This window comes from Mizuhopecten yessoensis, unplaced genomic scaffold (genome assembly GCF_002113885.1).
Source record: "Mizuhopecten yessoensis strain PY_sf001 unplaced genomic scaffold, ASM211388v2 scaffold8507, whole genome shotgun sequence".
NCBI classification, from domain to species: Eukaryota; Metazoa; Mollusca; class Bivalvia; order Pectinida; family Pectinidae; genus Mizuhopecten; species Mizuhopecten yessoensis.
In genome coordinates this window covers 178,030-191,883 of record NW_018407582.1, presented here as the reverse complement: position 1 = coordinate 191,883, position 13,854 = coordinate 178,030, and the positions used below count along the sequence as shown (strand labels likewise).

General features: G+C 35.9%; 2 protein-coding genes across 3 annotated transcripts in view; one reads left to right on the top strand and one right to left on the bottom strand.

Annotated features, from left to right (window-relative positions):
- Nucleotides 1–904: 904 nt before the first annotated feature.
- Nucleotides 905–10,531, bottom strand: LOC110456090 (alpha- and gamma-adaptin-binding protein p34-like). Its single transcript, XM_021506637.1, has 9 exons — nt 10,453–10,531; nt 9,068–9,258; nt 8,462–8,561; nt 7,696–7,785; nt 6,907–6,987; nt 5,520–5,774; nt 3,727–3,834; nt 3,550–3,599; nt 905–3,367 (listed from the first exon to the last, which is right to left on the bottom strand). Exons 1-9 carry the CDS (start codon nt 10,514–10,516, stop codon nt 3,311–3,313), a joined length of 996 nt encoding a protein of 331 aa, XP_021362312.1. The 5' UTR covers nt 10,517–10,531; the 3' UTR covers nt 905–3,310.
- Nucleotides 10,532–10,562: 31 nt separating this feature from the next.
- Nucleotides 10,563–13,854, top strand: part of LOC110456088 (IQ domain-containing protein H-like) — a 45,901-nt gene continuing 42,609 nt past the window's right edge. For both annotated transcript variants that reach the window (XM_021506634.1, XM_021506630.1), the window contains exon 1: nt 10,563–10,768. In XM_021506634.1, coding sequence (XP_021362309.1) covers nt 10,718–10,768 — 51 coding nt within the window. In that variant the 5' untranslated portion in view covers nt 10,563–10,717. The remainder of the gene's footprint in view (nt 10,769–13,854) is intronic.

The window sequence follows — 13,854 nt, the reverse complement described above, 5'->3', positions numbered from 1 at the left end:
ATACATACATTCATGATATTGGAAGTAATAAATGGTAGACATATAATCAAAATTGTTCACTGGTTTGAATTTTTTGACTTTGAAAGGAAATTAGGAAAATAGCGAAATATAAACCCCTGCGAAATGAAAAACTTTTAAATAGTTCAGGTGTTAAAATTTTGATTTTCTAAATGATCTTGCCCAAGAAACTGATCGATGCATTATGCACATTTGTAACATTGCATGTACATGTTTTACAATGTAATAAACAGCAAGTGATGTATTTGTTTTGTTTTGTTATGCTTGTGATGAAGAGGTTGGCAGCATTTTTATTGAACAATATAATGAACCAATGACCTTTTAGCTCACATGCATGATTGATCATGTGAGGTATTGTTATCCATCTTTGCACTCTACTTAAGAACCACTGAAGCAACTAACTGAACTTCATACAAATGTGTGCAAAGTTGGTCCACTCAGTCATAGCTTGACAAAAGGACCAGTCGGGAACATGATCTTAGATATTTTCTCGAACTGACGATCGCCTTTATGTTTCCCTTCGCCTTATTCATACTGCAGGGTCCAATTATATCTGAATGGTTAACTGTTTAGTGTTTCTATCTTCCCTCTCCGTCACTACCCCTTTGTGGGGATGCTATGTATTTGGCAGAATCATTTTTGCGGCTGCATTGTTAAACAGAAACAATTTTACTTGTTAAATATAGTTCTGTTTGCCAGCAGACTCCATGGCTTGAGGTATAGCTGGATTGGTAGTATCTGTTCCCATAACTGTGTAGATTTTTACTTACAGTAATGTAGATGGCGGTTCATGTATCAGTGACAAAGACTTGGTTGTGTATATGTGCAACACATCTTTACGTTTTATCAAACTGCCACGAAAAAAACAAATCTAAATACATTTGAATCTGCTTGCGACGTTTTTATTTTCTCAAGCTTACCAATGAAAGACAACCATACTTTTTTGTACACATCCAGTTCAATCTAAATACAGAGCATTGTTATCACAGATTATTGACCCTGGGGGAGGTGTGATATTTTTTGTATTACCATTTGAAAGATAAATCATACACAATGCTTTTTCACCCTATCTTCAAGGCTAAGATCCAGAGGTGTATTTAGTTTGAACATGGAGTAAATAGGAAGGATATTTTGGCCAGGATCACCGTTGGTTTCAAACCTTACTCTATATATACATGCTTGGGTGACTGGAATTCATTATGTGACACTCAATCTGCCTTAATTCCCAAGCTACATAAGTATAGCAAGTCTGGTGATTAGGTAAATCAGTAAGGAAGTTATGTTCCAGACAAACTTCATAATTAAAAATAATCAAAGGACTATGGACTTCAGTGTTAAGTAGGTCATGAGCCCCAAAGTCAGGATGCAAAATATACTCTAACTTCCCAAATACATAAATGATGAACGTAGGTGAAGTATTAAGGAAGATATCATATGCTCGAGACAAAATCTAATTTTAAAAATTACCGAAAGACCAATAAACTCTGTATATAGTTAGTCAGAAGGCCCAATTTTTGTACATGACAATTCATCTTACCAATATGTATACTGCATTTGACCTAATGATGACTGGGGTGTCTTTATTTGGCCCATTTTATCTTGAACATCTTGTGTTTGACGTTTTTGCTGTTGCAATAAACAACAAATATGGCTGATTTCTATCTGAAAGTTCCACCGGAGAAATTGCCTGAAACAATGTCCAAATTACCCCTTTTTGGCCCCACATAGCAGCTTTTGGATCCCTTTCACCTAAATTTGATGACGTTTCTTCAGGAGTCAAAAGAAGAAGACAAATATGTACTTCTGACCAAGTGAGCTTATGAACGTTCTCATTATTTACAAAATTTTACTGTATACTGCTCATACAGATAACTAACATGATCAAGATTCGGTTTGGTTAAACTAACAATATAAATACTGTAACAGAATTTACTATAACATTTATATCCAACACTAAGCACACTTGTATCTGATATTTATAATAAACAATGAGCATACAACAACACACATGTCCTTGGAATGGTTTATGGTTTCATACTCAGAGATTGCACTTCAGATCAATACCGATCTCAGGAAGAAGTTTCCCCATAGCATTGTGGACCATGGAGATGGTAGCTTCTCCATAGCATTGTGGACCGAGGAGATGGTAGCTTCTCCATAGCATTGAGGAGATAGTAGTTTCTCATGCCAAATAGCATTGTCGACTGAGGAGATGGTAGCTTCTTGATAGCATTGTGGAGATAGTAGTTTCCCAAATAGCAATGTGTAGATAATAGCTTCCCCATATTGCGGAGTTAGCTTTTTCATATCACTGTGAATAACGTAGCTTCCCCATAACATTTTGGAGGATTTGTCGAGTGTTTGGCAACTTAAGAATCTTTGCCCATGGGTTGAGATTACCACCCATGGGTTGAGATTACCAATATAACCTCGAGAAGGGGGATTGATTCTTTTCCTCTTACCCTGTTCACCAATTGTTTATCATATCATACATAATGTGATGTTAAGGTTACAGGCTAAATGCAAAGTTGATGTGACCTTGATGCATTGTTGATGTGACACCATTGTACTGTTGACGTGATGTCATACAATTGTTATTAATAGGGGAATCCCCCTGTCTCAAACCTAGGGGTAAGAGAAAGTAGCTTCCCCATGACTTTCAGATGATGGCTTCCCCATAGCATTACCTAGCTTCTTAACATTGTGAGGAATGTAGCTTACACATATCGTGGAGATAGCTTCCTGATTTGGTGTTGAGATAGTAGCTTCCCCATTTTGTTGTTGAGATAGTAGCTTCTCCATATCATTATAGAGAAAAAGACACAAGCTCGGCTATATAGAGACTAGGACAATATAACAAATTAGTCACAACCTTTCTATAATTCCATAAATAGAAGTTAAATAAAAAAAGAAATCCAACAAAATCCCTTGATCCAACAAGTTGGTCCATTAATGAATGGTATCCAATTGCTGGAAACTGTGTTCAATACCAATTCAACCCATTTCGATAACCAGTTTAGGTATTATAAATAATATACTTCACTTGAATACTAAAACATTTTGTAACAGAGTAAAAATTGCAGTTATTAGTTTTCAAATGTAAAGCACCATATCACATACAAATTCACAGATCATGCTACTGAATTAAAATAGACTTGATATTGGCAGCCAATTACATGTAATCAGTCTGACATCCATGCTGTAGAGTGCCATTTGAATCTCTATGTCTAGTGTATGGATTGCCGTCCATACGCTACTGGAGACGAGGAAGGGGCTGGTTCTGCTGATGGCATCATGTGTCCTCATCACTATCTTCACCTCCAATAGCTTGCCAAAATGATGTAGCAACCTGACAAAAATAAATGTTCAATCTTTTCTTATGGATAATTCATCTCAGAGAACAACGAATGATAACAAAGATTGTGTATGACAATTGTGTATGTAACCTGTAAACAAAGGCACCAGAGCTTTTCCATTCAATTTGTGACTTTATACAAGAAATAGAAATACAGGAATCATTATAATGTTTACCTGTTCAGCATATATCTTTCTCTCCTCAAGTGGTAATGATTCAGCCTTTTCTGAAAAGTAGCAAAAAGGACAAAATTTTAAATCAGAGAATTTGCTTTAGATATTGAATTTTAGAATAATATTTTAGTTTGTTATACGACTTACCATACCGTAGTACACTGAGAACATTATCCTTACCCTTCATTAGACGAAAATTTGCAAACAATTTTTCAAAAGATTCTCCTCCGGGATCATCTGCTCCGACAGCTTCAAAGAGAGCAGCGTCTTCAAACGGTAACATGGAATCTACAGCAGAAATGTGAGATTTATGATATGAGTTTTACTATTAGTGAGGCTCCGTGGAACTAAAATGATAACTTCTGGACAAGTTGGGGCTTTCTATCAAATTACTGAGAATGTCAGTCAACTATTTGCAAATATGTCTTCCCTGATTATTGTCATCATTTTGATAAATTCCCTGGACACTGGTCACACCGGCAATAGTTTTCTCTGCCCAGTAATATTTACCTTATATGTCAAACCCATAAATAGAACAAATAGGAATTCCAATTTTACCATTTTCAACCTCTTGAATCAAAAAGTTGTTTTCCAATGAGATTTTTTTTTTGTGCCAATAGGTGAAAATAATGATCCAATTTGATACCTCAGCTTTTATATAAAAATAGATATGGAATTTATATGTCATAACAAATTTTGGTGGCTTTTCTAAGAAGAAAATGCAAAACCAGTCTTGGTCTTTTGACTTGCGTTTACATTTTACATTTAATAATCACAGTACCGGTAATGTCAGCATGCCTCAGCTTTTGTTGAATATTGTCATTTCTCAGGAGAGAACTTTAACTCTTGGTATATATACAATATCTCCCAAAAGGTCAATCACTGAAGTATCAGACAAATCAAGAAGTACCTTAATTGTTACAGGAAGCTAGAGTTCCTAAAGGGTTCAATTACTATCATATTTGTCTTACCTATTAAATAATGATCTTACCTATAGCATCTAATGATCTTACCTATAGCATCTAATGATCTTACCTATAACAGATAATGATATTACCTATAACATATAATGATATTACCTACAACATATAATGATCTTACCTACATTATATAATGATCTTACCTACAACATATAATGGTATTATCTACATTATATAATGATCTTACCTACATCATATAATGATCTTACGTATAACATATAATGATATTACCTACAACATATAGTGATCTTACCTATAACATATAATGATCTTACCTCCAACATATAATGCTCTTACCTATAACATAATGATCTTACCTATAACATATAATGATCTTCCCTACAACATATAATGATCTTACCTACAACATATAATGATATTACCTACATTATATAATGATATTACCTACATTATATAATGATCTTACCTACATCATATAATGATCTTACGTATAACATATAATGATCTTACCTATAACATAATGATCTTACCTATAACATATAATGATATTACCTACAACATATAGTGATCTTACCTATAACATATAATGATATTACCTACAACATATAATGATCTTACCTATAATATAATGATCTTACCTATAACATATAATGATCTTACCTATAACATATAATGATCTTACCTATAACATATAATGATCTTACCTATAACATATAATGATCTTACCTATAACATATAATGATCTTACCTATAACATATAATGATCTTACCTATAACATATAATGATCTTACCTATAACATATAATGATCTTACCTATAACATATAATGATCTTACCTATAACATATAATGATCTTACCTATAACATATAATGATCTTACCTATAACATATAATGATCTTACCTATAACATATAATGATCTTACCTACAACATATAATGATCTTACCTATAACATATAATGATATTACCTACAACATATAATGATCTTACCTATAACATAATGATCTTACCTATAACATATAATGATCTTACCTATAACATTAACTGATGTCTTCTTTGATTTTCCTGTAGCAGCCGCTGGAGTATCACCAGAACACAAGTCTGTGGTACCACTTACAACACCGTTACAACCAAGTCCTTCAAGCTCTCCATTCACTGCTGTGTCACCCAGTCTATTGTTAGGCTCTTCAGCATCCCGGTCCAGCGGCTTCTCCGACTCATGTGACTTCCTTGAGGATTCTTCTTTCATTAACTCTGTCATGTAGGGGCTACGGAAACTTGGTCTCTCTGAAAAAAACAACTTTTTACTTTAAATGTTCTGAGAGATAACAGATCATATGAGAAGACTTTACATATCCTCACTTAATTATAAAGTCATAGGAGTTTCCTGTGATATTTGTCCATAACTGACTCACAACAGTAAATGAAATCACAGCACACTGATAATATAAATCCTTAATCAGATGTATCATTATATTAGTAACCCTAACACTGAAGTCTGTCCTCGGGTCAGTCTGTCGACCTGGTCAGTCTTTCACCCAGGTCAGTCTGTCATCCTGGTCAGTATGTCTCCTAACAGTGTGAATAGATAATGTTTGAGAACTAGCACTGGTTATTTATGCGGTACTCTGAACCAACCTTCTCTATCTCTACTGTCAAATGACATTTAAATCACATGTCCCACTATTCTACAAACAGGACAACACACACTGGTAACCAAGATTATGTCTAAGATACAATCTACACAAATAATTAACCCTGTGATACATTAGAACATGTAGATATCCACAATGGGTAATCAAATGTGTAACAGAACAGCAAGTTACCAGGTAACGACAGAAAAACAATAATAAACCTAGCTGGAAAGAAAGTTAAAATTGTTATTCCTTACAAAGGAGTTTCAGAAATGACGTATAATCATAGCAATGCAGCGGTTTTGAAACTCTGTTCAGACTTTCCGAAACATGAAGCATCCAAGTTCTCTCACGGAGAAAACACCACTGAGCGTGTCTATAAAATCAAATGTAAGGCCTTTGACACAGGATATGATTGTGTGTAGGAGTAGGAAATTAGACAAAAAAAAAACAAACCAATTAATATGGAAACACCAATGTGGACAAGTCCTAAATTGGTTAAAGGGGCCTACAGTTAATCACTCAATTATCATCAGTTTGAAATCTTTTGTCAATTTTGGAAATCATCCTGTACTCTTGTTCTATTTTAGATATACCGGTACTTACATTGGACTCTTATAATTCATCGGATAAAAATGACAGAGCAAATTGCACTTGTTACTGAAACATTATAACATACATATATATATCTTACTTGTTTTACATGACTTCAATCAGATATCTTCTATTTACAAACCAATGAACATGTTTTAAGATGACAATGTATTGCTATACCCAGCACCAACCTTTCATGATGAGATCAGGCCAAGTGTAGGCATGTAACGCCTGAATTATCCTCTTGGTTCCTGTTGTTTCTTGGAAGTCATCTGTAATTCAAAAACTGTAATAAGTATGACCAACATAAAAGATGTATAATCGAAAAGATATGTGTATTAGTCGGTGAGAGTAACCAAATGAATAATTATATTTAAAACTCTGTTGAATAATTGGCTAAAATGAATTGACAGTATAAACTAACAGTACATGAAATATTATGTTGTGTTATTGGGATATTGCAAGGCTACTAAAGTTCTCCTCATCAATCAAGTCAATATTTCCATTTTTCATAAATTATAAGAATGGTTCTCACTGAAACATCAACTATCAGCTAAAGTGAGGAAGGAGAGTAACAAACATATAACTTTATATATCAATATTACAAATCCTGTAGAGAAAATGGAACACAAAACGACTTGATCATTAGTCTTTGTTTGTTTGTTTGTTTGTTTTTACGTCCAATTAACAGCTATGGTCATTTAAGTACGCGCCAGGTTTTGGTGGTGGAGGAAAGCTGGAGTTACTGGAGAGAAACTACCGACCTACGAATCAGTACCTGGCACCTGCCCCACGTAGGTCTCAAATCCGCGACCTAGTGGTGGAGGGCTAGTGGTTGCAGAATATCAAATGCATTAACCACATCGCGGGCCCCTTATGATCATTAGTCAAAGGCAACTCTATATGTACCTTTTTTAGTCAAAGTTAGCTGAGAAAGAGCAAGGACGTATTTCAAAATGTAGTGTGCAAACAAGTTTTACCTTCACAGTCACTTTCTTCCAGGGGGCATAACTCCACCAGCTCAAAATTGTTATCAATGCACCATTCCTGTGCAGTGACCTTTTTAACACCTAAGGGAAACATAAATAATTACATAAATTACATTATGACAAACATGTAAATGCTGTGTAATTTATAAACATGATTGTCAAAATTCCATAATATCCATAATCCATATCCAGTAGGTACTGCAGTTATCTGTGTAAACCTGACCCCCAACCCCCCACGTGCACGTACATGGTCATTTTAGGAACCAACTTTTTGTTCGGTTTAGACAAAAATCAAGATATTAGATAGGATGCAGTTAAGACTGAGTTTTCTTTAAATCAAATCAATTAATCATTATTACTTGCTGCCAATAGAAGAATCTGATTAAAATCATCTGTTACATGCATATGGCTCCATTAACTTCGTATTACGCATGAACTGGATCTGAACAGGCGTAGTACGAAGTTAACAGAGCCATGTAACAGATTATGTTAACCAAATTGCCATTATAATAAAATTCAGAGACCTAGTAGCTCATCAGTCTTGAAAAATCTCAGAAAATTTATCTTCTGGTTTATACAATCATTATGATTACATCCATGAACAATTCTTTTCTAAACAAAACTGCTAGGAAACTGAGTTTTAAATAAAAAGTAATACTAAATATAATGATCCATTGCAATTTTGATTAAACTTGAATATCATGATATCATGATTCAGATTGTATGTATGAAATTTTGAGAGACGGTGATAACATACAGGTGTTCTCTGAGCATGACTTGCAGACAAGGATCTGTACTGCTGGTTTAATCTGCTTCAGGTAGGGAAGCCAGGACTTGGCCAGGTCGAAGGTCTTGCTCTGCAACAAAAGAACCAAAAATATATACAAAAATATGTATATACCTGACTGAGTACATATGGTAATCAGTGGTACTTTACAGTACAGACCAAATTATTTATCAATTTTATTTAGCAACGTTCATGTTTTGCCGAGAGAGTAACTGCTAACCTGGTTAAGAAATGCAAGTGTAATCCTGTAATATATAAAATTGAAACACACACACTGAATTATAAATGAAGTTAAAATACAAAATCACTTAGTGTTTTCCCCAGGTTTGAAAATAGCAGGGGGCATAATGAGATTGGTAGTGTTATATTGGCAGATATCTATATTTGGGGTGGGGGGAAGGTCGGGGAGGGAGGGAGAGGGCTGCATGATCACCACTTTGCATGTGGAAAAAACACTCATTCATGTGCATATGAATTAGAGTAAATGTCAGTATGTCTTGGTGTGAAATGATAGATATTTATAATTTATTATAATACAAAACTTAATGGGAATACTATTCAATCAGCCTTAATTACCTCTTCTGCATTGAAATATACAATGAATGCATGGACATTTTCTGCAAACGATTCATCTCCAATAGTTCTTCTTGATGTACAGCACAATTTGGTCTCTGCAGTGTAGTATTTGGTATCTACGTGCCAGTCATACCCAAATATATTCTCAATCAAGGGGTCGGCTGATGGTAAATCATCAACATTCAATATTTCTGAAATATAATAACAAAATAAAAGCATATGTATTTAGATTACCCATCACAACCAATCCCCATTATCTCTGTGTGCCAGTTAACACTACATGTAATTATAACAAGCTCATTTGGATTTGAATAAAATACCGGGGTAAGCCAATTTAAAGCCTAATCAATTTAGCATCCGGAACGTATATATGTACATTCAGTAACCAGTGTCGGGACCTTTGGAATAAAATAATGTTAACTGATCAATTAATTTCCTTTACCTACATTGTATATTTCTTGTTAGTCTCTAGAGGTATGAAGACATTTATTTCAGACTGATTTCTTGTGAACTGTTCAAGACACAGTCAGCAGTATATTTGCATTCACTACAACTAAATGTCGACAATTGCAAACATGCATGTAGCAATACACAAAAGATGAGAGTGTCAAAATTTGACCTGCATTAGAACAGGACCTCCAACAATACTATAACCGAAAATGACATCATACATCCGTCGATACTTTAATTGAACATGAGTCATGACATATCATGCCTGCCCACTTACAGAAAATACTGTATATTCTGTAAGTACAGAAGGAAATATCAGCCCTTTTCTGTTATGAAAATCAGTGGCGGATCCAGAGGGGGTTTTTGGGCTTCAGGAAACCCCCCCCCCTGAGAATTTTCTTTAAAAATTATGTATTTTCACCATTTTCCTCAATTTTTCCCCACATGGAAACCCCCCCCAGGAAATTTGGAAACCCCCCCAGATAGGTTTCTGGATCCGCCACTGAAAATGTAATCAAATTATGTAACTTGGGTCATGATGATGTGCTACTCACAGGGGCATGATAATTAGCAACAAAATGTATCTTTGGACTATCCTCATAATTGGACATGGACTAATTATCATCCAGCTCACCGGGGCATGCAACTACTATTAATATTGATCTTGTTTTAGGCTTTCAGTCGCTGGGTACGTTATATTTTAGTCGCTGGGTAAGTTATATCCTATTAGGATATAACGTAACCAGCTACTGAAAGCCTAAAACAAGATCAATATTAATAGTAGTTGCGTGCCCCTGTGCCCAGCTGGTGGCACCCACTCATAGTCGTTTCAAAACATCTGATCATAAGAGGACAAATTCGACCACGCGTGCACATTAAATATACCTTAAACTCACTTTATATTAGATCATTTAAGTTTGAGCGTCAATACATACGTCTAATAAGTTCACCAGACGGAAATTCGCTGCAACATGATGTGAAGAGTGCAAAGGAAGACATTATCAAACCGGAAGTGCGAACTACGTCACAGCTTTATGTTGTTTGATGTGTTGCTGGAGAAACAGTGCATGGCTGGCGGATTTTAGGGTCATAGGTGCTCGTGGATATTGGATATGTAGTGATATTTTATCGAATTGCATTACAAGTCAGGTTGAATGCAAAGAAATATTTAAAGAAAAGTTACATAACAATTATTTCAAGATGACAGAAATAGAAACGAGACCTGAAGAAGTTGGACAAATCCTTTTGAAGGTAAGAACACCGTTTATCGTTTAGTCGAAAGTGTCGACTGGTCCATTTATACTGTGAGAAATCGGAACTATATGACGTGCGTGACGCGTGATCAGTTAACTGACATATCCTGGAAAATTGTCTTACTAAACCCACTTGTTGTTTTATTTAGAAATCATAATTACGGAAATAGGGATACAACATTACATGTAAACAAACTTTGTGCTAATTTAACATTGTAGGGTAGGTCAGTTAAGATTACTTTTGTAGCTCTTTATTATGATATAGAAAGTTCAAAAAGGTACAGTATTGGTCAAATCTTTTATCCGTTATGGAAATATTGGACATATTTGTATAAGACAGATATATACTTATAGTTGTATGACATTGTTCGTTCTGTTATACTGTAACAGCCGAGATGGAAAAATGCACATCAAGACAGGGGTTGAAACCCTGGACCCTCCAAACTCTAGAGGTATGCTCTACCAATAGAGTTACCTAGACATTGACGATCAACCCAGTCCAGTCTATCTACATTCCTCCCTCCTTTTTTTTTCTTCTAAGGCTTCGCCCCCGAAGACACAACTACATGTATATTTACAACCCACGTTCGGGTATCCCCTTGGTTAGCTTGAAACAAGGGTTGGTCACAGGCACCACTGTAATGGGAGATGTAAAAATGCATGGCCAGACTGGGGTTCGAACCCAGAACTCTTCGAAGTCTAGACGGACACTTCTCCATGGAGCTTTAACCATGTTGTTAGCCAACAATCGACCCAGTCCAGTTCTGCTACAATAACATATTTCAAAGTGAAAAATTAGTAGGTCACTTATACACGTACACATGGTGAATTCTATCTTTTTAGAAAGCCATAAAAGACATTGAATTTTCATGCTTAACTTACATGTATAATGTATGAACTTTCTAAAATTCATTGATAAAACTACATGTATATGATATCAAATGAATATCAAATTGTACATAAATTACATATACACAGATATTAAACACCTGTCAAAAATGCTAAATATACCAGACGGAGAGATATGCATACTTCACAGATATTACATACCTGTCAAACATAACTAAATTCTACATTGTTGATACCTTGAATACATAGGAATATTCCAATGCTGGCCAGTCCCATCATCGGGTGAGTGGTCCTCCTTCGTTAGACATGTCGGTGCTTAACCGTTGTCCTTCAGAAGTGCGCCAACTGGGTTGATCAGACCCAGCCATGACTGGTTGGCTGTCGCTGCTGCTGATTGGAATTGCAGCTTACTGCCATGTTGTTGCTGCAGCCTCCTGCATCATCCATCTAGTCTCCTGATGTCTCGTGTTGTGGCAGACTAGCACTGTTGTTTATGTCCACCCCACAGCTCTTTTGTCTTCCTCCATATCCAGTTGGATGCCATCTCTGCCTGTCTGCTCACAGCACCCACCAGCTTCCACTCTGTCCCTAGCATCCCCAGCAACCTCAAAGTCCTTCATAAAGATTGGCCAGGGAAACCCCTGTATCCAACCTCTACTGGCAGGCACCATACCTTCCAACCTCGTTGTTGGCAGTCCTTTACAAGTTGCAGGTACTTTGTCCTCTTCAGCTCATGTGCCTCCTCCGTCAGTTCTACCATCACAACCTGCTTGGAGTTCTGGGACCACAACACAATGTCTGTGTGGAGTGGTGTAGCAGCCATCTCTGCTGGGAAACCCATCCTCTGATGGATGTCTGCCCTCATTTCCCAGTCTGTTGCTGTTGCGAGTATCCCGCCTCCATGGGAGCTGCCCTTCCCTTTTGTTCCTGCCTTCACGAAGTTGACAAACTTTGGGCCCGTTGTTGCTGCTCTCTTCTTCCTTCTGGCATTGTTGAGGCTCACTGCTATTTCCTTGAGAAACTGGTCATAGTGCCATGTGTACCTGCCATCTGTAAGTGCGACCGTGCATGATGATAGCACATGCGCCAAATTGGTGTGTCTGCACAGTCCACATGCTGCATTGTCCCTCAATCCCCAGGTGTGTAGGTTTGACGGACTATAGGTAGCACGTCATATGTTGCCTTCAACAGGAAGCCAAGCCTGTACCCTTCCATCCTCTAGATGTCACCCCATGATTGTACATATATATTGATGCAATATACCTGTAACATTAACAAACTAGCTTCCTCCTGCCTCTCACCTCCTTGGTCATACTTTGACATCATACTCTGTCAAACGTTATTTATGATGGCATCTTTTTACTTATGTTAGTTATGCATGACAACATAATTTTCAAGACTTTTAAAATTGCTACTTGTTTATAAATGCAAAACAGATTAATTGCAGTTAACCCATTGTTGCAAGTTGATTTCATATTAATTCAGGCATAAATATCAGTGATTTTTTGCCTAGTTTTACAGCTGAATACAGGCTGTTTCCCCTGGCTAAAAAGTGCTTTAATCTTTATTTTCCCAAAATGAAGAAAAAATCAAGAATATCTTCCCAATTTAAATAATAATAATAATGCAATAATTTAGTGATTCATGTAGGAACATTTGGAATGACAAAAAAAACCACATGATACAGTTGCATACTTATGAGATAGCTTTCACAGCAAATTTGTGTCAGAAAATGTAATTTTGCATCAACAATTTATTAATAAACCAATATAACGTGAAAAATGTCAACATCTCTGATTATGTTGATGACTTTTAAAACTTATGTCAATAATTATGCAGAAACTAGTCCCTGTTTAGAGACCTACTGTCAGATCTTACTTAGCCCATGGTTGTTTTCTAGATATAGAGTCAGATATAGGTCTATTTTTAAAATGTGCAATGAAGCCAGAGATTATAAGGTTGACTAAAATGTAAGTCAATTAATCAAAGAATTGGAAGGGCAGGGGCCATTGGCCATATGCAAATTCAAAAATTATAATGCCCCCATAATGCCCCAATAACATTTATAATGCCCCCATAATGCCCCCATAACATTTATAATGCCCCCATAATGCCCCATAACATTTTATAATGCCCCCATAACATTTTATAATGCCCCCATAACATTTATAATACCCCCATAACATTTTATAATGCCCCCATAACATTTATAATGCCCCCATAACATTTTATAAT

Bases quoted from the DNA above. Each gene is read 5' to 3' on its own strand.
- LOC110456090 (XM_021506637.1), bottom strand. From the start codon at position 10,516: ATGTCTTCCTTTGCACTCTTCACATCATGTTGCAGCGAATTTCCGTCT. The intron at 7,786-8,461 runs GTATGTTATCAC...TGTTTCCCTTAG, and splicing joins GTCATGCTCAGAGAACACCT to GTGTTAAAAAGGTCACTGCA. The intron at 3,368-3,549 runs GTAAACATTATA...TATTTTTGTCAG, and splicing joins GAAAGATATATGCTGAACAG to GTTGCTACATCATTTTGGCA.